The sequence below is a fragment of the Rousettus aegyptiacus genome, unplaced genomic scaffold (genome assembly GCF_014176215.1).
Source record: "Rousettus aegyptiacus isolate mRouAeg1 unplaced genomic scaffold, mRouAeg1.p scaffold_m13_p_18, whole genome shotgun sequence".
Lineage (NCBI taxonomy): Eukaryota > Metazoa > Chordata > Mammalia > Chiroptera > Pteropodidae > Rousettus > Rousettus aegyptiacus.
The window spans coordinates 18,041,712-18,065,035 of NW_023416293.1; the positions used below are offsets into that span (position 1 = coordinate 18,041,712).

The 23,324-nt window shown below is 47.6% G+C and overlaps 1 protein-coding gene across 9 annotated transcripts in view; it reads right to left on the reverse strand.

Moving 5' to 3' along the window:
* LYST (lysosomal trafficking regulator) overlaps positions 1-23,324 on the reverse strand; it is a 137,124-nt gene that overhangs the window by 46,818 nt on the left and 66,982 nt on the right. For 7 of the 9 annotated variants that reach the window (XR_004955472.1, XM_036235615.1, XM_036235613.1 and 4 more), the window contains 12 exons: positions 22,340-22,538; positions 19,926-20,057; positions 15,728-16,343; positions 14,659-14,836; positions 13,927-14,096; positions 12,498-12,728; positions 9,975-10,141; positions 9,239-9,388; positions 5,032-5,187; positions 4,191-4,382; positions 1,444-1,622; positions 584-790 (listed from right to left, as the gene is read on the reverse strand). Coding sequence is in view for 8 of the 9 variants with exons in the window: in XM_036235615.1 (XP_036091508.1) it covers positions 584-790; positions 1,444-1,622; positions 4,191-4,382; positions 5,032-5,187; positions 9,239-9,388; positions 9,975-10,141; positions 12,498-12,728; positions 13,927-14,096; positions 14,659-14,836; positions 15,728-16,343; positions 19,926-20,057; positions 22,340-22,538 (2,577 nt within the window). In the remaining variant the exon portion in view is untranslated. The remainder of the gene's footprint in view (positions 1-583; positions 791-1,443; positions 1,623-4,190; positions 4,383-5,031; positions 5,188-9,238; positions 9,389-9,974; positions 10,142-12,497; positions 12,729-13,926; positions 14,097-14,658; positions 14,837-15,727; positions 16,344-19,925; positions 20,058-22,339; positions 22,539-23,324) is intronic. The other 2 variants (XM_036235617.1, XM_036235614.1) reach the window with 1 other exon arrangement.

Sequence of the window (23,324 nt, forward strand, 5' to 3'; positions counted from 1 at the left end):
ATGTATGCTTTAATTTCTCTTTGGTAAATACCAAAAAAATGAAATTTTAAGGTCACAGGTTAAGTATATAAAAAGCTGCTAATTAGCTCTCTAAAACGGTTACACCATTTAAATTCTCCATCTATCACTCTTGAAGTGACAGGATTTATAGACTGAAATTCTTTTAAGCATTTGGTTTTGATTAGTCTAAATGATCAGCAAATGTTTTTCTATTTCGACTTATTATAAATATTTTTTGAAATATGGCATATGTACTATTGTTTGAGCTTTTTGGTACAGATGTTTCATGAATAATGTAATGCTTTAAAAAAACAAAGCCTCTAAACAGTTCCTAAACACTTCAAGATTTAGGAATAAACTACACAGGGTCTTGCAGGAACACACACACAGAAGTTAATTCAAGCACTGGAAATGGAATGGGAAATAAACAGAGAGGTCAACTGAGTCTGGGGCAGAGCATCTAAAGGGACGAAAACTATAGCTATGATGTTTGGCACAGAAATACCGTTTGATTTCAGTTCTCGCTGTGTACAATTTTGTGTTTTGCCAAGAGTTCCTGCTTGTGAAATGCTGAGACACTTACTTGCAGGGATGGGCTAAGGCAGTCCCGCAGTATCTCCTGGTAACTCGGCTCACGGACTATTTCAAAGATTTGCTTCCTCTGCTGTGAAGGGTGGGCTGGCGACACAACGTGCACCAGCAGCCGCCCGAGCTGCGTCCGGAAGGTGTCCTTACAAGACCCCACGATCTTGGTCCACTGCTGCTTGGAACCACTGCCTTTACCTGAACCCTGAAACCGAAACGGGAAGGAAGTGGGATCAGGCTCCTAAGCAATAAGATGCTAATCGCAGCCCAGAACTGAAGATCACAGGACATGTTTCATTCTAGACTTTTTAAGACAGTCCAAGTTAGAAAGACAGACACATCCATACGAATGATGTCTAAAAGAGATGGACACACATCGATGTACATTGTTCAAAACAGCCAAAGCGTGGAGACAGCCCAGACGTGCCCTGACGGCCGCGTGATAAAGTGCGGTCTGCAGACAGAACGGGGCATTATTCAGCCTCAGAAAAGAACGAAGGACTGAGGGATGCTTCAGCACGGATGAACTTAAAGACGTTATGCTAAATGAAGTAAGCCACACAAAAGGACAGGTATTATATGAAACACTGAATTAGAATAACTCGTGTGACATATGTAAAAAATTCACAGAGACAGGAAGCAGAGCGGTGGTCGTCGGGGCCGGGGGCAACGGGCAGGGCTGCTTCACGGGTGGGGGGGCAGGCTGAGAAGGCGAAAAGCTGGGGAGGGGACGGGGTGTCGGCTGCACGGCTGTGTGGAGGTGCCGAGCACCGCTGAATTATCCAAACACGTGCTACAGACAGCAGGGCCCTCCGCGCCTGTGTGAATGAAAAGTCCCCATTTAATTAATTTACTTACAATAGATACTTTGAATCCTTCTACCAGATATGTCAATATTTCTTTCTGAAACGGATTGAAAATGGAAGGCTGTTCACGGTGAATATTTTCTTCAGAAGTTTCAGTCTGGGAAACTGAGGTCTTGCTTTGAGTGGCGTTTTCTGGAGTACTCAAAATGTCAACAATCTCTGGATTAAAGTCTGAATTACAAAAAGAATAAAAAATTAGGCAACTGGCTGAGATCTACTCATTGCAAATGTAATGATGCCGGGAAAATTCTACATAGTTACTATTCAGTGGCGTACACGGAGAGTGCACCAGAGAAAGCGAACTCCCCTAAAGCAATACAGGAATTGAAACATACTTAAGTCTTGCAATTCTAAAGATTTTTTTTTACCAATGAAGATGAATTAAACTGAAAAATTATTAAGACCACGAGGTTGTTGCACAAACCGGACAGAAAGACCCCACGGTGTTTACGTCGATGGATGTGCGGAGCTGCCCCACTGCGCGCACCATTCCGTTAGCTACCGTGCCTTCGATAAAAATGCTCCAACTATGAAGTTTAGCCTGGGGCCAGTTGCTCCAAATATAAATCAGAAAAGTTTTTAAAATCTTGGATATATTATGTTTTTCTAATGATTAACAACTACTGTTTTATTTTTCCTGTCTTCTTGGGGTTATGTGAACATTTCTTAGAATTCCACTTTGACTCATCTGTAGAGGTTTGAGTGTGTTTGTTTGCTATAAGTCACTAACCACTATAGAAATGCAAATTGAAACCATAATGCAGCATCACTACACAGCTATCGGAATGGCTAAAATTAAAAACAGTAACAACGCCAAATACTGGTAAGAACGTGAAAATAACTGGATCACTCATACACTACTGATAGAAATGTAAAAATCATATTTCACTCTGGGAAAGTTTGACAGTTTCTTAACAAGAACAAAACACACACTACTGCACAAGCCAACAACTACTCTCCTGGGCATTCATCCCAGGAAAAGGAGGACTTATGTTCACGGAAACCTGCACGTAAGTGCCACAGTGGCTTAACTTGTAAGAGGCAACAACTGGAAACAGCCCAGCGGCCTTGCGACAGGTGTGTAGCTTAGCAAACTGTGGTACATCCACACCGTGGAACACACTCGGCAAAAATGAAAATGTAACCACCGGGCCCACTTTCCAGAAAATGATGCTGGGCGAAAAAGGCCAAAGCTACATTCTGCACAATTCCATTTACGTAACATTCTTGAGACGATGAGAATAGAAATGCGGAGCGGCTGGAGGCGGCCAGCGACTGAGGGCGGGGACGGCGGGGAGAGAGCGGAGCATCGGGCTCCTCGTGCGGACGGAAGCTGTCTCCTGGCTGTCGCTGCCGTTATCCGGGAAGTGATGCCGGCAGCTCTGCACGGCCCGTCGAGGCACGCGCGCTCCCTCTGTGATCTCTCAACAACTGTGTGCGAACCTCGGATTTCAGTCGTCCCCCCTCATCCGCGCTTTCTCTTTCCAGTTTCAGTTACCCATGACCACCGAGGTCCAAAAATATTAAATGGGAAATCCCAGAGGTAAACAATCCATACGATTTAGATCGCACACTGTTCTGAGTGGCATGAGGCTATCTCCGGCTGTCCCCCCCCCGGTGTGAACTGTCCCTCTGTCCAGTGTCTCACACTGCACATACTCTCCGCCTGTCAATCACTTAGTAACCATCCTGGTTAAGAGAACGACTGTCATGGTATCACAGTGATTATGTTCAAGTCTTGTTTTATTTAATAATGACCCCCAAACGCAGGCGTAGTGATGCTGGTGATTCCGATATGCCAAAGAGAAGCCGTAAAGCAGAGGTCCCCCACCCCTGGGCCTCGGATGGGTATCAGTGAGCGAGTGAAGCCTCGTCTGCATTTGCAGCTGCTCCCAGCGCTAGCATCGCCGCCTCGGACCCGCCTCAGCTCTGCCTCAGATCATCGGGCGTTAGATGCTCATAGGACCACGCAACCTAGATCCCTCGCATGCGCAGTTCGCAATGGGGTTTGCGCTCCTGTGAGAATCTAATGCCTGATGAGCTGGGGAGCCCAGGCAGGGATTCCAGCCCTGGGGAGCGGCTGCAAATACAGATGAACATGAGCAGAGAGGTCTGACTGCACAGGGACCATAATAAATCAACTGCTTTCAGACTCATATCGAAACCCTAGCAGTGAGTGGCAAGTGACAGTTAAGCTGCATCTGGTGGCAGGCTCTATAGTGGCATCTGATTCTGCATTATGGTGAGCTGTATAATTATTTCATTATATATTATAATGTAATAATAATAGAAATAGTGTACAATAAACATAATGTGCCTAAATCACCCCGAAACCACCCCATCCATGGGAAGATCATCTTCCATGAAACGGGTCCCTGGTGCCAAAAAGGCCGGGGCCTGCTGCCGTGGAGCGCTTCCTTTGGGTGAAAAGGTGCGTATGCACAGTAAAGACAGGACGCGCAGGCTCTCGGACTGTCTGCGGTTTCGGGCGTCCCCTGGGGGTGAGGAGAAGGCTGCATCGCCAAGAAAAGGCTGTACTGTCAATCTAGGCCAGCACGTAACGCAGTGAAAAGGGGACTTTTATTCAAGACCATTCATTCCAAATAAGTAATTCTTTTAATAGTATGGATGTCAAGAATGAAAAAGTGATACTGTTTAAAATCTGAAACCTATTTGGTTCTCTCTTAATTTTCCTTTTAATTTGATGTCGGAGCAAAGACAGGTGTGCTCCAGCCCTACCGTGATAAATAATCCTATTGACGGCCAGCACGGTGAGCCTCTGCAGCCGCTGCGCGAGCTCCGCCTCGCTGGCCTGGACAGGGTCCTCCTGGCTCAGTCTCCGCTGCATCATCACGTGAAGCTCGTCACTTGCCACCGAGCGCATCTTCATCAGAAGAGAATCGGTTTGAGCGAGGGGGAGTTTTCGAGGACCTTCGAATATATGAATTGAATTAAAACATCAAAGGCCAGAATTAGCAAGGATCAAGGAATCGATTTTGGCTGTAACCTTTTGATTATAAGACCATGTAAAGAACCTTATTTAATACAAAGGTAATTTATTCAAAGGAAAGAGAGTGATTAAGAGAAAGTGATCTTTCCTCCCCTCTGAAGAAGTGCAACAGTACTTCTGGTTTCAGAGTCCCAAATGAGAATGCTGAAGCTAGCGACACAGCTCCGTAGGGCGAAATCTGGGTCTCCTAACGAACTCAACACATTAGAAGGGTACGTGTAAGGAGTTCAGAATGCTTTGACAAAATATTTTCGCGTACTGTTTCACTTCCTTGTTTTCCAAAATAATCAATAGATTTTTCAAGCACATTGTGTTGTGGTGAGAACATGAGTGTTTCCGGATAATTACCATTGATTTTATACAGTAGTTTTGAAAAATGTAGATAGCGACATAGTAGAAATCAGTCAAATGAAGATGGAGCCCAGAAAGGTGACTATCATTCCAGTGATTTGCCCTGAAATGATGTGGTGCACATGCATCGCTTGGAATTCCATCCCACGGCAGTGTTCCCTGAGGAATGCCTCCTCAGGCCGGGCGGGGAGGCCTGGGGTCCCTGCGCCATTACTGCACCTGCTCTGGGAGGTGCCGCACAGGGCGTGGACCCGGGACAAAGCGGGGGGCATGAGTCTTGATTCAACGAACCGAAGGGCATCGGAAGGTGGCCGTAGGAACGAAAATGGCGTCTTGGGAGGTGAGGAACAGAGGAACCCTTCATTGGAATTGAACCTTCGTTTCAAATTATGAAAACATATCAATTTCCATAAATAGCCTCTATAAACATTACTTACACACGACTAAAACATGACAGGTTTTAATGACTCGCCCTGCAGGATATTTAAATATTTTACTAGCATTTTAGATTGCCCAGCATTTTAGGTGATACGTATTTTTAACATTTTGGTGGGTAGAGTCACCTGAGACAAAACAAAGCAAATAAAAAGAAAAAAAAAATCATATCCAGAATATATTCAGTAATAATACTGTCACACTACATCTTTAAGAAAATTCTCCCTAATGCCTGCCTGACAGCCCTCTTCTGCGTGAGCAGCTGTAAGTCATAAGTCGGAGGCTCCGCCACACACCAGGCAAGGAAATGCGACGCCTTCTGCAGCGCTACGCACTTCAAGGCGGTGCTGCAGCTCGCGCTGCGAAGCTACGCTGAGCTGGTGCGGCCTCGAGCACACCTCGTTCTCAGCTCAGTCTCCTCATGTTGCGATGTGCATTAGAAAGTAAAATGTCTACCTGCCTCACAGGCAGACATTTGTCACTATCGGATATTACATTAAATGTGATAGTTTACGAGCTTACTGACCATTTTCTCCAAAAAAATATAAGTTCCATGAGAGCAGATAAAATGATGACTGGTACATGGCTGATGCTCAGTAAATTTGTCTGATGCTGGAAGAATGGTAAAGAGGTTGTTCTGTGCTTTAAATAAAACAATGGATATAAAACACAACGCTTATCTCACATAAAGAATCAAAAGTTGTTAATAGTTGATATTGCTATTAATGGCTGAAATATAAAGGAAATTCATACATTTACATATTTATTTATAAGTTTAAATATACGTGCACACTTTAAATAATACCCTAACACTTCTACCTTCATGTATCAAGGTGACATATTCATATTCATAAGCAGTGAAAAAATACATATAATGTACATTGCTACGCTGTTTATAATCGTAAACACAAAAAAGTAAAAAAGAAAAACCTTTGTTTATTGATTAAGCTCTAGGAAAGACAATCACGGCAAATCAAGATAATAGGTTATGCATTCGGGGAACATAAAGAGTATTTACAGTATGTGAAAAGATGTCTATAATATACTGATTAGAAGTAGAAATCAGTTTACAAACGGAAGGTAGAATGTTATACTGTTCGGGCAAAATGGCCTCTCTCTCTCTCGTATCTCTACACCAAAGGAAAAGGCACCAGGCGAGGAGCCGGCGCCTTGTCGGTCGGTAGCAGAGAAGCCCTGGGCCGCTGAGCGGAGCCGCGCGAGCCCGGCTGCCCGGGGTTAACCGGCCATGAGATGGAGCCCGGCTCCGCCGAGGGGGCGGGAGCCGAGCCTCGGCTGCCGCAGGGACGCCAGCCCGGGCCACGGACACCCGGCCCCGGTCTCGGTGCCTCTCTCTACTGTCGCGGCCGCGCTGGAGGCCTAGCGGAGGCCGGGCCGCCGGCTGTCCCCAAACTGCTGCCGGAGGTGCGGCGGTGGCAGCGAGGCGAAGGTGCCGCTTGGCTCGGCGGTTTTCAATGAACGCCGCGTGGGTCTCATTAGAAAAAAGCCATCACCCCCCCCCCCAACTCACAAGAAGAGCCTGTTTCAGATCTATAAAGGAACAGTTCGTCATCTAAATCAGCGGTCCCCAACCTTGCTGGCACCAGGGACCGGCGCTCCTATGAGCCTCTAACGCCTGACGGCCTGAGGCGGAGCCGAGGTGGCGATGCCGGCGCAGGGGGCGGCTGCGGACGCAGGTGACGCTTAGGCCGCCACTCGCTCCCCGCTGAGTGGCCCGGTTCCTGACGGGCCACGGACCTGGGGAGCCCTGAGCTAAATGACGGAAATCCCTCCCAGTCCCTTTTGTACCATGAGCAAACCTACTAAGCGGGCTTCAGAACCGCACTGCCGGGAAGCAGCGCGGCTCCCTTCTGCGGACCGCTCACACCCAGCGTGCGAAGCCAGCGCACTTTCCACTAACGGTGAAGAAATAAGACACAGTTTTCCGCAAATACGTAAGTAAAACAACAAGAAAAAAATTACAAAGCAGCAAAGTAACACACATGAAGTGGTGTTTTGTAAACTGGACTCACAAAGACAGAATTTGAGTAAGTCAGCGTTTAAAACAGGAAAAAGCCCTGGGAGAGGCCAGAAGGGTGCGCCCTGCAGACCCGGCGGACGCGGAGTGGGCGGACGTGGCTCTGAGGGACACACAGCGAAGCATCGTGTGCTGGTCCTCACGGCCTCTGACCCTGCGCCTCAGGGACCCGTGAAACAAGACGCTGGACTGTGTGACTTTTAAGGTCGTTTATCAAATTTGTAGGATTCTATAAGTCTCATGGTTTACAGCAATTGCACTGACTTCAAGTGAAAATTTAAGCTCAGGGGGTTAGAAGAGTCAGAATAAAAAGGAGAATGGCTCAGAGACAGGACTAAAAGTCCATTATCCACTTTAAAGTGACTCAAACAAATAATAAATAAGCTTGGAGCCAAGTAGGGCGCTGAGGATCTAGGTGATGAAAATGCTCATTAGTGTCTGGAGAGAGAGGACAGCCTGTTAGAGAAGTCCCAGCAAACGGAAAACGGCCAGGGGGCCACTGTGCGGGCCAGGCACATGCTGATCATGACGGCCACCAGGGCCTGGGATGACGGCAGAGAAGACAGAAACGTGAGAGTGAGAGAGGGTGACAGGAAGGCCTGGCAACGGCATCTTCTGAGAGCGACAGAGGCCGAGGCCCGTCTCAGCGGTCACTGGCCACACAGCGCCCCGCAGAGGAAGCGCACTCCCAAGTCTCCTCGTGCCTGTGGGGAGCGGAGCGTGACTGCCCGGCTTGGTGTGAGGTGCAGCTGTGCCTGAGACGCCAGGGGCAGGACGGGGCGGCCACTCAAGGGGAGCGACTGTCCAGGTCCTGCCGAAGGAAGGCTGCGGAGGGGCCACGTGGACGTCTGAGGAGCTGTATGTACGTCGGCTCTGAGCTGGCATCGTCTGAACAGAGCAGCGTTTCTCTGCAGATGAGCTTTGCACGTGGCTCTAAAATCTGGCACAGCACTGAAGACGACGACGTAGCTGACCACAGCAGGAGGAGGATTTGGATTCCAAAGCCCTTGAGACTGTACTTTGCCACGTGCTCAGGAGACAGTGTGTGCACGACAAGTCCACTACGCGGACACACGCGTGTCTGCATGTGTACCCCATGTGTGGGGGGCATTTCATGCTATTTTCTATTACGTGTGTGATCCAGAAAGGTCATAGCGAATTCTTTGGGAGAAACAAGGAGATCTAACAATATTAAAACTTACCACCTGATGCCACGCACTCGTTTACAGCAAGCCCTGATGGCGTGCGCGTGCCGCCCACACCCGAGCCACCACGTCGCCTGCCCTGACTGCTGCGCCGGCCTCCGGCCCGGGCCCCCCGCCGCCCCCGCGCTCCCCTCTCACCCACTCCTCACACGGGGGCCATGGCGGTCTAGCCAGAACGAGCCCGCGTGCGCCATGCCGCCCACTTCAACGCCGTGGACGACCTCCCGTGAGGATGGAGTCTAAGCTCCGGAACAGGGACCGGAGGCGGATGGCCGCGCCACGTGGTGCAGCCTGCCCGGCTCGCCCGCGCCCGCGCCGCCCCCCGGCCAGCGGCTCCTTCCTCCGTTCCCGAGCGAGCCTGGCGTCCCCGGCCTCGCGCCCTCCTGTGACCTTGGGGATGCCTTTCTGCCCTTTCGCCCACACGGCAGTCCACGTCCTCAGAGGCTCCCCCACCTCCCACCCCTCTCTGCGACGTTACAGTCTCCGCGAGGGCAGGTCCTGTCACTGTCACGTCCACATGTGACACCGTGCGCATCAGCACGGGGGAGATGCTCAAGGGACAAGAGAATCAGAACGGCACTAAAGCGAAAGTGGGGGAGTCGCTTCTTCTGGGAGGGAAATTTTCTGAAACTTTATAGCTTAACTTTCAAACGACTAATGTTTTACAAGCACGGGCGGCATCAGACCGTAAGCAAGCCCATTCCCTTCGGCTCACAGCTGTTAAAGATTAAAGAGTTGCTTCGGGACTCACCGGCAATGCTCTTGCGCTTCTGGAACGCTGCGTGGTGCGGAGCGCTCGGCGAGGGCGGGCCCGCCGGGCGCGCGGGGTCGCGGCGGGCGGTCGTCCTGACGAGCTCCAGGGCGGCCAGCAGGACGCGCAGCTGCAACGCCACGGCCATGTCTGCAAACAGCGGGCGCCCATGTCTCCAGCCGCGAGGCCGTCGACTTGTTAGCACTGACCTGGTCTTTACAGTCATGCGGTAGCTAAACTGTCGATGTTTTATTAGACATCGAATGTTCTAATCGACAGGGCTCCTGGCTGGTAGTAAATATTTTTAAAAATTGTTTTTCAAAGCAATTTTAAAGCAAATTTCCAAATGGTCACTATTAAAAATTAAATGGAAAAATACTAGTGCGAGGATTTATTTCACTTTATATAACTGTTTTGAAGAACAAGCTTTATCTTCGCTTTTATACTTGCCACTGAAGAAAACTAACGGGCATTATTATTCGACACGGGCCATTTAATTCTACTTGGTAAGAAAAATCAGCTGCTCCTTTGAATGATATGTTGCCAGCTACTAATTACATAAAGGCATCACTTTTTTTCCACTTAAAAAGGCTTCTTTTTAAAGCTGATAGACATCGTCACGATATTAAGTATACATTTGTAGTAAAACAGTTTCCAAGAAGAAAGAGATTAGGTTCCAATAACGTTTTTGGCTACTATACAACTCCCCGCAAAGTCCATAGAAATGAAATCTTACTTTGCGTCCTCTTGTTTTTGCTACTTTGAAGATATCCAAGCAGTACAATGAGGTCTTCAATGACTCTAAAATACTGTGAGCCCGAGGAACTGCAGGCATGAATTGTAACTGCTATGAAAAGTTGCTGTATATCACAAGCAAGCAATCTGTATTCATTCAAAGGAATGCTGAGGAAAAAGAACAAATAATTAAGCCAAAGAGAACCGGTTTAAGTTCCTGTTCCACCAGCCGCCATTCAGGCACGCACTCATTCAACACTATTCTTGCTTCCTCTGTGGCAGGCAACACGAAATAAGAGGACACGCTTTGACGCCTGTCAAAAAATTTGTCGTGCAGAGGACCGGACGAGAAAAGAGGTCAACTACAAACAGTAAATGGTTGAGTGTAACAACAGAGGTTAACACCAGACACTCTGGGAAGCCACAGGCAGGGTCCTAGCCCTCGGGGAAGGCCATTTGGTAGGTATAAACAGGCACAGTCTGAGAAGGCTTCTCAGGGAAGGTGCATTTGAATCAATTAATTAATCTCTCTGAATCTCACTTACACGAATTGTAGTTATTTTAAGGATTCAAGGATATAATAGGTTTGAATATTTATTAACCACTTATAAATGCTCAATAAATATGAATTAGTCACTTCTGTTTCTCAATTTTTAACCTTGATAATCTACCTCTGTGTGATATTAAGAATAAATATTAATCTCCATTTACTTTTTCCAAACCAAATGTGAGTTAGAAATGGCAACTGTTTGGAGCCAATTAACAGAGCAGCATATTAGGGATGTTCAGAAGTATAATTTATTTATAAAACCACAAGCTACTTTTAGAAGATGCTTGTATTGTAATCAAGACTAAGTGTTTCGAGGAAATAGAACACTTTGCATTTTTTTGTATTTCTCATATGCGTAGCACGCAGATCTTAAATATCAAAATCAAACTGCACTGAGCACGCGGAGTTTCTCTCACATGCACAGAGCCTCGCTGGCCTGGAGGATCGCCAAAGATGTGCTCTGTCTTTGCAAAAACACAGATAATGTTTAATGCTTGAACATGCAATAAGATGGAACTTTATATTTTAACATTATGCTAATAAAAATGTTATACTGCACATCATAAACACAAACACCAAAGACACAAAATTCAAATAAAATTATAACCTCTTAATATATTTTTCCCATAGCATTGTCAGGATTAAATAATATCGATCACAAAAAGCTCTCAGACAAGTGCATGCGCATGGTCATTTATCAATAAGTGATCTGATATTAGTTAGTGCTCCAAGATAATTTAAGCCTAAACAAAGTTCCTACCAAGTATTTTAGCAACACACCACACTCTCTTACTTATGTTTAATTTTCGGAAGATAGTCAGCAACCAGAGGTAAGTTTTGCATTCATTAACTAATGCCTTTTACCTAACTTTTGCAAACACTATTTTAAATAAGTCCAACTTTTCAAATATAAGATCTCTTATTTTTTATTTGATCTTCTCTCCTCTTTTCTTAGAAACTTGTTACTTAGTATAAAATTTTACACTAATGAATGAAAAAGAATAAATACAATCTAACTAGAACGTAACTTTCTGCCTCAGCTCCTGTGCCAGGTATGGAAGGTCTGGAGTGCTAACGCCAGCGGAGATAAGCGCCTCAGGAAGCTCCTCATCTTCCAGCCAGGCCGTGCTCACTTCCTGCGTTTGCGGTTTAGGAGACACTGAAAGCATCCTCAGTAAGTTCCATTCCCATTTCTCAATTTGAATGGTTTCTGAACACCAACGTGTGTGAAGACCTTTTGTAAATCTGGTAGTTAGCACATCTAGCTCTGCAAATCTTACTATTCTTATTTCTCATTCTACATTATTTCCTATTAGTCAGCATTGTGTAGATCACTGAGGGTCTTCAGAATACATTAATCGCATTGATTAAGACAGAACAACAGAAAACTTAAAAGCCATCTTCTAAGACACGCTTTGTAACATTTTTAAAGCTGTTAATCAATTTGGTGGGTAGCCATTTGCCAATGGACCTTGGCAATTAGAAATTAATTTTTGGTAGGAGACAGAGCTACAATATGCTAAAAGGACAGCACGGTGAGTTGAGAACACAGGCTTTGAAGTGAGACACGTTCAGTCTCAAGTTCTCTTCTACTTACGAGCTGTGTGATAGTCAACGAGTTACTATCTCTCTTTGATCATCGGTTTCCTAGTCCTATAGCGATAATAACTTTTAAAAGACTGTAAAGGAAGCTTGATAAATATATTTGAGGACAGTCACTTTTACATAACTTGTCTTCAGATTCTAAATATCTAAAAGTAGGTCAATATTAATACCTTGTGAACCAAACTTCATTGAAAATGATGGAAAATAGGACCCTCCAAATTTAATTTAATTTAATCCAATCGGTTTTATGAGAAAGAAGTTCTTTGAAAGTATTATGAAAAACCAGATGCTTATCTTAACCTATTACTAAAGTTTTCCCTTTCCAAAGCACTTATCAAATGTAGTTTTAAATAATGATTTGAAACTTACTTCTTTTCTAATCCGTTCAGGGCTGCTACCGTATTACATAACACGTAGAGTAGACCATTATCCAACAACATATCTGCTACTTTAGAACAAGAATTTAATATTTGGAGAAGAAGTAAGAGAGCGTTATGCAAGAGCACGTTGTCATATAAAGAGGTCTCTATTAGTCCCAGAATCGGAATGACAGACCACTTCTGAAAAAGTCCCATGTTTTTCACATCTTCCAGATCAAATCTATAATAAATAATACACAGTTAAGAGCATGTTAGAAGTAACTTACCATGAAATAAGAAAAAATTACTGCAATATAGGCCATCTTGTTTACCTGGCTTTGAAGCTATAAAAAATAAACACGGGAGCAAGAATTCTTAACTTTTTTCCGATCACAGACCCTTCCAACAATAAAAGATATTGCTAGAAGTTTGACCCAAGGTAAATACATAAACTTTCAAACGAAATGTAAACGATTGTATGGTTTTAACTGACTCACTTTAAGGTCTCTGTGGGCCCCTTAGGTGTCCACGGAAGCCCTGCTCGAGGGGTCTACGGAACAAGTGCACAAGGAAAACGCCTGAGAGACAGTGAGGCAGTGAAGAGCGGCCTGGCCAAGCAGTGAGTCCTGAGCTCTTGCCCCAGCACCGTACGCCCGCCTCTGTGACGGAGGGAGACTGCTGGGGCTCGGGGACCTCACTTCCCTCATCCGTCAGACATGGGCGGTGGTATGTCCCCTCCTATCTCTGAAGGCTGTTGCGAGAATCGAATGAGATAACGAAGAACTGCTTTGAAGGAGCCAAAAGCTGTGTGTAAATGAAACGTGCCACCACCATCAGTGCAGTTACTAAGTAAATTCCTCAAGGTCTGAACTGGCCCACTTAATACGTAGCAGACACTTCATAATAACGAGACACATTTCTCTCTGTCACAGGCAGAAATATCAGTTTAACTAATCTGCCCAGCTTCTGGTTTGGGAGAGAATATTCTTTTATTTCTGCGCTTGCTTGCTCCCCCTTCGGGGTCATACCAGGGTCGGCCCTCAGTAACTAGCACACCCCTGGCTCCTCTCCCAGGAGGCCTGACGGCTCTGTGGGGATTCGGGGGCTTCTCCGTGGATCGCTCACGGAATCTGCAGCCGAGAAGACATGAGCCGCCATGCTGTCCTTGTGTTAATACTATCTGCCTAATATTCATCATCATTAGTATCAGTATCTTCCATTGATGCTGTATTTGTCTGTTTCTAGCTAGCGAATGAAATACAAAAGGAGGAGTTACATTAGAAAAAAACATATGGAAAACAATAAATTGATTCACCTGGAAAATGACTTTCAGCAGATTTTTTTTCTAAAAGTGACCAAATAATTTCAAGAGCCAGTTTAATAAACTTTGCATTGAAGAAAAAAGACCCATAATAAGGGCCGAGGGAGAACCCACTTACTCTTCATCGAGGCCAACGTGTCGACCAAAGAACATTTCCACGAAGCATTCTAACAGCTCCTGAGTTCCCCGATGGAGATACAGCTGGTTGGCTAGCAAGGAAAAGCCACGATTCTTCAGAAATTTATCTTTTTGTTCCTTAGATGCTCTATTAAAATATGCATCTAATAGCTAAGGAAAAAAATTAAGACAATTTAGATAATGTATTGAAATGTCATATAATGTATATTTGTAAATTGTTTAAAATTATGTAATATGTTAATATGTAATGTAATAATAATACATAGAACACAAGCTAAAAAAAAGCCACCTGCAGAGCAAAACAAAGTAAACCCCATCTCTGACTCTTGCACAATACTAACGAGGACTCATTAACACTGGGCTGCACTGAAGTGATTAAACAATATCAAACATCTGAGCTCAGATCTGACGTGAATGCCTAAGATGTGGCAGGAAAGATGTCCCGTGAGCTACAAGCCCCTTGTCGTCGGCAGACTTAAAAAGCACGGTGATATGAATCGGTACGTGACAGAGGACTTCAAATTAGATAATACATATGAAAATAAAATAAGAAGTGACAAATATACCAGTCCATTATTCTTAAGTTATAAAATAAAGCTTTAGGTCCACTTTAACACACACACACACACACACACACACACATATTCAAATTAGAATTCACACACACGTTTGTTTTTCCCAATTAAAACAACACGTCCAGTGTTTGCCTTACTTTAATGACCCCCTGCTGTATAGCAGGGGATGGGTGGTTGACGAGGACCAGCAGCACGTCCGCCTGGATGAGCTTGTCCATCACGTCTTCCAGCATAATGTCCGGCAGGATGAGGAGGACCCCGCTCAAGAGCTCGTACAGTCCACAGCATATGGGCACCAAGCAGTCTTCCGTCACGCTGAAACAGACCCAGGGAGACTTACTGACACGTCAGGGAGGAGGAATGGTGCTGAGTGCCACTGAGTGCCGAGGACGTGCTCTGAGAAACGTGTCAGGCAATTCTGCCGTCGTGGGAGCGTGGCAGAGAGCCCTTCCCCAAGGGCGAGCACGGTGCCAGAGCCCACTACACACCTAGGCTGTCTGTCATGCCACCGTCGGACAAGTGGTCCGTCGTGACTACAACGTTGTTATGTGGTGTGTGAACGTAGCAGTAATTTTAACGTGTGAAGCAAGAGTTCAGGAGGTTTAAAAAGCGTTTCCTGATTTAATTGTGACGAACGAATCTGCCATCAGCTTTTAGAAGTATATTTAGGGCATACAGTCTGCTAAAACACGATTCTACTGTGTACCTACCTATGAAGTCCAATGCCGCAGCGACCAGCCACCTGTGCTATTGAAACTATTTAAAATTAAATTAAAAATTCAGCCCTCCGCTGCACCAGCCATATTTCAAGTGCTCGACAGGCACGCACGGCCCGTGTCCGCTCTGGTGGGCGGCACAGGCAAAGCACTTCCGTCATCGCAGGCAGCTCCACTGGAACGTGATGCCTGAGATGCTTCCAGAAACAACAATAAATCTTATAATTTCCCCGAACCGGAGAGTTTTTCTCCAATAACCATAAATAATTAAATAAAGCACAAGATTTTTTTTCTTTGAGAGCTATTTGTGTTTTAGCCTTTGGTTAAATATGGAATTCAATGTTATCTAGTATTAAAATAAGGAGAGAGGGATCTTTGTCATTAACATGTGCGTCACCCTGTAAGACGTGACACAGCGACGGCATTTTCAGAAGTGCGGAGTCTTCGGAGGACAGTACGCGCGCGGAAGGGGGCGCGGACGCGTCGGTACCTGTGAGCGTCCGCAGGTCGCGAGTAGTCCGGCTCATAACCAAGGGAGAAGGTGGCGTTTCCCCAGACCTCGGCGTCCCTGTCAGCGAGGCTGGGCCAGCGGCCGACGGCTGCAGACCCGTCCTGCGGCGGGAAAGCCAGCCCCAGGCTCGCGCTCGTGCTGTGGCTCCGCTGGAACGAGGCCAGTCCCTTCAGGTGGTCGGGTCGGCGCGGGCAGGACTCGTCCCCGGGGCTGTCGTCGTCGGATCTGGGTTCCGCTCCCGACTCTTTAGCATCTACTTTGGCGGCCGGACATTCCCATGCTCCTTTGGGGACGCCACTGACGGAGACTTGTCCTGAAGGGCCGGCTTCCGTCTCACAGACGGTTTTCGCAGACTCACAGCTACTGAGGAACGCGTCTTCGGGGCCTTTCTTCAGCGTCTCCGAACTCCCCAGGGGACCCCATGTGTCCGGCTGGGGGTCGACGCCACGATCTGCAGGGCTTTGCAAGCTGTCGATACCACAACCCGAACTCGCGGCCAGCTTCTGGGGCTGCGCGGGCGCAGCGGTGGGCAGCGCGGGCAGGCTCCGCGAGCGCCGCAGGGCGGCCGGGGGCGCGACGCCGGAGGGGCCGATCCCTGGGGAAGCAGACGGAACAGGCCTGAAAACGTGCGCCCGGGGGTCACGTCCCTGCCGCGCTGCCGCGGCCCCAGCCACAGCCCGTTTACCCAGCAACGGCGGAGACTCCACGCGGGGCGATGTTCTAGTCGCTAACACTTAAAATTCTTCAGTCCACAACTGTTTTCCTTTTAACTACTTTTTATTCATATCTTCCAAAAATGTATGTCTTTTCCTGTCTCCTTAACAAAATACAACATAGACTGAATGACTCGAAATCACTAGGACTGGTGGTCCTACGGTAATGAACTTAAATGAATTAAGTAAGGTGAATTTACTGCAGCCACTAAAATGCAGCCTGACGTGTGGAAAGAGCGTGGGCTTCCCGGGAACGTGTAACTGGACTCGGGTGGGCTCTGCCGGTCGGCGCGCCGGGAAAACCATCTAATGGCGTGAGTTAATTCATGCACGTGTAAAGCGGGGCCTCGGCCCGGCCGCCGTGAAGGCTGCTGAGGGGCAGGCGCGCCCGGCGACGACCCGGGGCTGCCCGCGCGCACCCGCGGCCAGGCTGCTGTCATCGCCAGACCAAATGGCCCAGACCGTTCTTGCCTCCACTACCGCAGTCACTTCTTGCTGCTGTGAGTAATTAAAATCGTTTTTTCGCTTCCTGCCCTAGCTCTCCAATCTGCTGCTTCTAACATTCTGTGTGGGAGACCAGAAACATCACTCATTCCAGCGCCTTACAGCGAAGGCTACTCAGGCGAGGTCCACGGACCAGCAGCGTGGGCGTCGGCGCCTCCTGTGTGGCTCACGCGTCACCCTAGATCGACCGCGTCAGCACGGGTAAGGGGGACCCGGGGATCTGCACTCAACAAGCTCTAGGCGATTTTTTTTTGTCGCTAAAGCTTGAAAAGCCCTGATATAGAAAACACAGGCAATGAACGAACTGCTTTAGGGCACAGACTTTATGGCAATAAAATAGCTCCACAGCTCAGAAGCTTTTCCTAGTTATTGCTGGATTTGGGCTGGAGGGCTAAGGCTGCCGAAAGTTTCTGTTCAAAAGATCTGGAGATCCAGCAATCCTTCTATTGGTATTTACCCCAAAGACTTGAAAACTCGTATCTGAAAAGATATTTGCACACTGATGTTCATAGCAGTATTATTCATGGTGGCCAGGATGTGGAAGCAACCGAAATGTCCTACGACAGATGACTGGCTAAAGAAGCTGTGGTGCATACATACAATGGAATATTACTCAGCCATAAGAAGAGATGAAACATTGCCATTTGCGACTTGAAATAATCATACTAAGAGAAATAAGCCAGAAAGAAAATGTTAAAAATCACATCATTTACATGTGGAATAGAAACCTGAAAGCAACAAATGAATAGGAAAAAACAAACAGAGACACATGGACATGGACAATGGACTAGTAGTTACCAGAGTGGGGGGGGGGGAGGGAGAAAATATAAAAATATAATGTTAAAAGTAATAATAATAAAATTAAAAGATCTGGAAAAAATGGGGGTATAACTATATCTGAAAATGCTTCAGAGTGATGCACAATGATTTTAAAAATACACTTTTCCCTGAATGTGCCCAATCTCGTCTAATCTCCGAAGCTAAGCAGAGTTGGGCCTGGCTAGTACTTGGACGGGAGACCACCTAGGAAGACCAGGTGCTGTAGGCATAAATGAAAAAATACACATCCCCTATAAAATTCCAAATAAAGCTGTTCCCGTCTGGGGCCCTGCACTCTAGCACTGCCCCGGGAACACGGGGCCTCAGGTCTTCGTGGCGCTGCAGAAAGAATCGCGGCTCGGCAAGGTTTACGAGGCTTATTGAAAGTACATCTTAGACGGAGACGGGCCACGCTAAGGAAGGCTGCGCCCTGTGGGGCTTGGGAGGTGGAAAGATCGAAGATAAAAGGCAGAGCAGGCTCCCCGGGAGGAGCGGGTTTTCAGCAGAGGCTGTAACCGCAGAGGTGGGAAGGTCTGTTAGATCTGGGCCGTGATGGCGGGTCCTAGATGATCCGCATGCGAGGTCACCTTGACTGACAGCTGGCTGCTATACAACACTGCCGACCGCGCATGTGCTTGCCCAGAATTCCGTCTGTTATAATTGTGATTCATGCACTTCCGGGCATAGGCATGATGTTATGATGGTGTTATGATGAGGCTGGGGCAGTACTTTCCATGCGCACGTTTGTGGTTTAGCCAACAGCTTTGTGGCCTCTGTGCTCTAGGATTTGGGGTGATCTGTAACCCTAACTTGGGAGGTGTTTCTGGGAGGTCCCTAAGGGGGGTCTTCCAGGGAGGGGCCTGTGGCCCTAGAGCTGGGCCTTCACTCCTGTCACTCATGGTGCCAAACTACCTACCAAACTAACTAAAACATGGCCCTAAAACAGCACAAGAGGCCACGAAACGTGCTAGGGAATAACCGCGACTTTGGGGGCGACACAAACTGCAGATGAATGCCCGCGCGTCTCGTCCTGCCCGCCCGTGTCCCCGTCCCGCCAGCGACAAGCCTGGATGGGACTGGCCTTGAAAGCAGCGCCTCGGTGTGGGAGGGGACAGGCTAGCAGTCAGGAAGGGAGCGTGCAGCCTGTTCACAGCCGGGGACACCGGATCTCCCTCCGTGACAGCAGACTTAAGGCAGTCTGCCAGCCGGGGGCACCGATTCTCCCTCTGTGACAGCAAACATAAGGTCCGTCGGGAGGAAATCAGGAGCCTAGGAAAGCGCGCTAAGCTTAAAAACTTGAATCTGCTTGCTGCGGAGAAAGAAGGGAGAATTGCTTCTGAACATGCAGAAAAATTACAGGGCGGTCGACATGGAAAAGGCTGGCTATAGCTGAAGACCCTTGTAAAGGGGTGGTGTCCTCAGCAATGACTCTAACAGCTTTCAGCAGGGGGAGGATGGTTAGATGGATGGAAGGTCAGGGTTTTCAGATGAAGAACAACGAAAGGCCAAGAGGACAAGGACACCCAAGACAGTGTTAAGAAAACCACTGGCCAAAGGCATCTGGCTGGAGGGGAGCTTGGGAGGGTGATAAAGAAACCAGGGAGCGAGGAGAGTGTTCTCAGAGACGGGGACTCTGGACCGTCAGAGTGGGGTGCATCCCCGACGATGGCGAGGTCCAGCACCGATGCGCACGTGCTGGGAGATGAAGGGGAGTCCCCAGCGTCCGTGACCGTAAGGCCGCAGCGGGACGGCCAACCATCCGGCCAGCGAAGGTGTCCCGCGTGATGCGTTTCGGTTGGAAACGGAGAGGAAGCCAAACACGGCTTTTGAAGTGGGAAAGTAAATCAGCAGCTGAATGAAGGACAAACGCCTGTGACGGGAGGGACGGAGGGCGGAGGAGGGAGCCAGCACCAGCCCTGTCTGACCCTACGTTCTCCTGAGCAGCTCGTGGAGTGGCAGGTGCTGACAGCAGAGCGCGGTGACATGGATGAAGTGCAGTCTATGAGATTTAAGCTGAACCTGTCACTCACTGCGTCTGAACATCGGGTTGCACTACACTGCTAAAGCACGGCCCCTGTATGTGCCGATTAGCATCCAGAACTACATCGAAAGCGTTACACTTTCGTTCTTGTTACTTTTACCTTCAGGCGGCGAAGCGCTAAAATCAGATGGGCTTATCACCACCAGTCCAGGGCTGGGGACAGCCCTCCCTCCGCTGCCGGAGTGCCTCAAGTACATGAGCGACTCGACTTTCTCCTGGAAGATCTTGCCATCTAGAATTGGGAAAAGTTTGGAGGTGGTAAAATTTTTAAAAAGGATAAAACGAAAAATTAACCTTAAAAGCAAATCACTAAATACATATTTTTATAAACCGATGTTCAAAGCAAAAAAGCATGGCATACTTTATACTAATGCACATTTGATCTGTGAGTACATTTGACAATTTCTTCCTATAGATTATTGACTATTACTAGCCACATTAATTTCTATTTTCCTTGAATTCCAGCTGTACTTAGTTATTTCTATAGTTGAACAGCTAACTATTCAATTTTTATATTAATCTGATCTCTTCGCTCATGGGCCGGGGCTGTGTCTCGTGTTTTTATATATCCTCTCCCACGTTCAAAGTGACTCCAAAATCGGTACCTGTCGCTTAACCTCCCTTTCTGAGCTTCACACTTATAAGTTCAACTGATGGATTTCTTCAACGCACCACAAATGCAACACATCTGAGCCCGACTCGTCCTTCCGCCCTGTGTTCACTCCTGTTCTGTCGTCTGGTTGGTCTGGTGAAAGGCCCCACTTTGCGCGTGGAAACCCGGAGCCGGCTCCGACCTCCATCTTCCCTGCACCCACGCCGAGTCCGTCCCCAGGTGCCGCTGATCGTATTTTCTGTTTCCTGAACTCTTCACGTCCTTAGCATAGAGCTGTCATGCAGGCTCCTATCAGCTCTCACCTGGATTACTGTCACAGACTTCTAAATGGCACCCGTGATGGACATCTGGTCACCCTCACATCCTCACAGCTACCAGAATTCCACCAAATGTCAGCCCTGGCTCCAAACCTGCCAGGGGCTCCATGTTGCCTCCTCACCACTCTGGACGAAGTCCAAGCGCCTTGTCTACGAGAATCTCCACGATCTGCCCCCAGGCCCCTTTCCAACCTTTTATCTTACATTACACTCTGGCAGCACCTGCTTCTCATGGCTGCTCATCGAAGCCGCTTGCTCTGTCCGGGAGCCCTTCCCTCGACCCTCCCCACCCCTAAGGCTCAGAGCGGGCGACCCTCCTCCAGGAAACACCCCCTCGCCTTGCTCTGTGCTACCAGGAAACAAAACATTTACACCGCCGTGCCTTCCGCATGGTGTAATCACCTGTTTGCGTCTGGCTCCCCCCGCCCCACTGGACTGGAAGCTCTTCAAGGGGGGGACCACATCGTCCTCGTCTTTGAATCAGCCGGTGCCCAGAACCTGACAGCGCTTTACTCACTAATGTGTGCTGAACCAAACTGAAGCCATGCTGTCCGCTTTCATCTGAATTTTTACTGCTGCTGAATCGTTCTATTCATGATCACGTTCCTTAAAGTGGCTGTTTTACACCTGGTTTTCCTCTCTACACTGACTGTCTAGCTTCCCCCCAGGTCCGGTGCGCCTCGCTTTCTCACGAGACATCTTCCTCGTTCTTTCGGAACACTGATTATTCCATCTTTCTCATCCTGATCGCTCTTTCTCATCCCAACCTCTAAACAGCGTTACCAACAGTTCCATCCTTAGCTTCCTCTTTCCTTCTCTCTCTCCGCTATTCTTCAGTGACTCTATCTATTCTCAGGGCTTCGACTCATTTCTACGCGGGTCGTTTCCCTTTCCTGAATTTTACTGGAAAGACATACTTACACCATATCCCTTTGCTCAAAACAGACACAAAACGAAACCCGGCAGTGAACCCTAACAAGGATGCTACAAGTTCAAACTCTCTGGCTTTACACTTTCGGACCCAATATGAACTTAGAGGAAAAAAACGATAGTCTCAAACTGTATTTATAGTATTATTTATTTCTTACTATTCCTCTACAGATCTCCTATATTTAGGTAAGTCATTATTCCTTATTTTCTCTATTTTTCCTCCCTTTATTGTCATTCTTGTCACCTGGAATGCTAATTCTCCAATCTACCTATTAAATTCTACTTAAATTGTTCAATGCCCATGTCAGATTTATAAGCTATTAAATCTTCTCTCTCCACAGCTGTCTGATGAAACCCTCACTCCTCTGAAATCTAATGAGTTCCCTTTTCTTTGTCTATTAGGTACTTACAAATATCATTTCTTACTAGAGCTGAGTATATGTCTCCTCTCTCCTCTCGGCACTAAGGTCTCTGAAGGCAGAGACCATGTCTGGTTCATCTCAGAGCCCTCTGCCCCATCCCGACCCCAGTGTATAATCAGGGCAGTTTCTACTACACCGAGGCCATTCGATGAATATCAAACAAATGTGAACTAAGTGGGAAGAAAAAATGAAAGCAGAGTAGCCCAGATCTAACAAAAACGATTATACCCACCTATGTGCAAAGAGAAGTAGAAGTTTGTGGGGTTGTGACAAACGTAAGTGTTAGTCGGAGGGTGGACTGCTAAAAGGAAATTGAAGATAATTGTCAATAATTCCAAGTCCGGAGGAGATCCAAGGACTTCGGCTGTAATTTTCACGAAGGATCTGCAAACCTCTCGCGGCAGGGACGTAAGCTGCCCCTCCTTGTGTTCCTGGAAAACAAAACCAAACTCTCTTTAGATTTACAGAGAACGGTCAGCTTGGCCAACATTTTTCATTTAAGCAAATATTCCTTTTAAGACACAACTGTGTTGGTTTACTTCTCTGGAGTGACAGGCATAGTTACCATTACATCGGGCTGCTGGTTCTCGACTCAAGCCATCCTATTAAAAACTCACTAAAACTGATGCCCGTTCGATCCTAGCCCGTTCACTTTAATTGACTGAGGGGAAGTCGCATTCTGGCACTCACGGGCAGAAGCCAAGCCGCCCAGGCTGACACCCTGGCACCCCGCTGTGTGACACTGGGCACGTTTAATACCTTCGCATTTAACATCAGTTTCCTGTAACATGGCACTAAGCGTAGGTGACGTAAACCCTCAGGGCGGCGCCTCCCACGCAGGGAGCCCCACACAGACGTCGCCCGTGTGGGCGAGCTGTGCCACTCTTGCTCCCGCTACGCCTGCCACTAACGCTAGGGGGTCAGCGGGCAAATTTCTGATAACAAAACCGATTACGTTAACAGTGGGCCCAGCTCACACAGCGCTTTCTCACGGCAGCTCTGAGAGGTTTTCTCCCCCGTTTCTAGAACACGAAGGTTCAGGGTGGTCACGTATGTGACACAGGGAAGGCACGTAGGCAGTGCAGCCATGACTCGGGCCTCTGCCTCCTTCGTTCTGCATCACCTGGAACAATGACACCGGGCCGGATGCCAACTAGTCACTGCAGGTAAAGACGGACATAAGCAAATCCTGCTCTCCACCTCACCCTCCCCGTGGG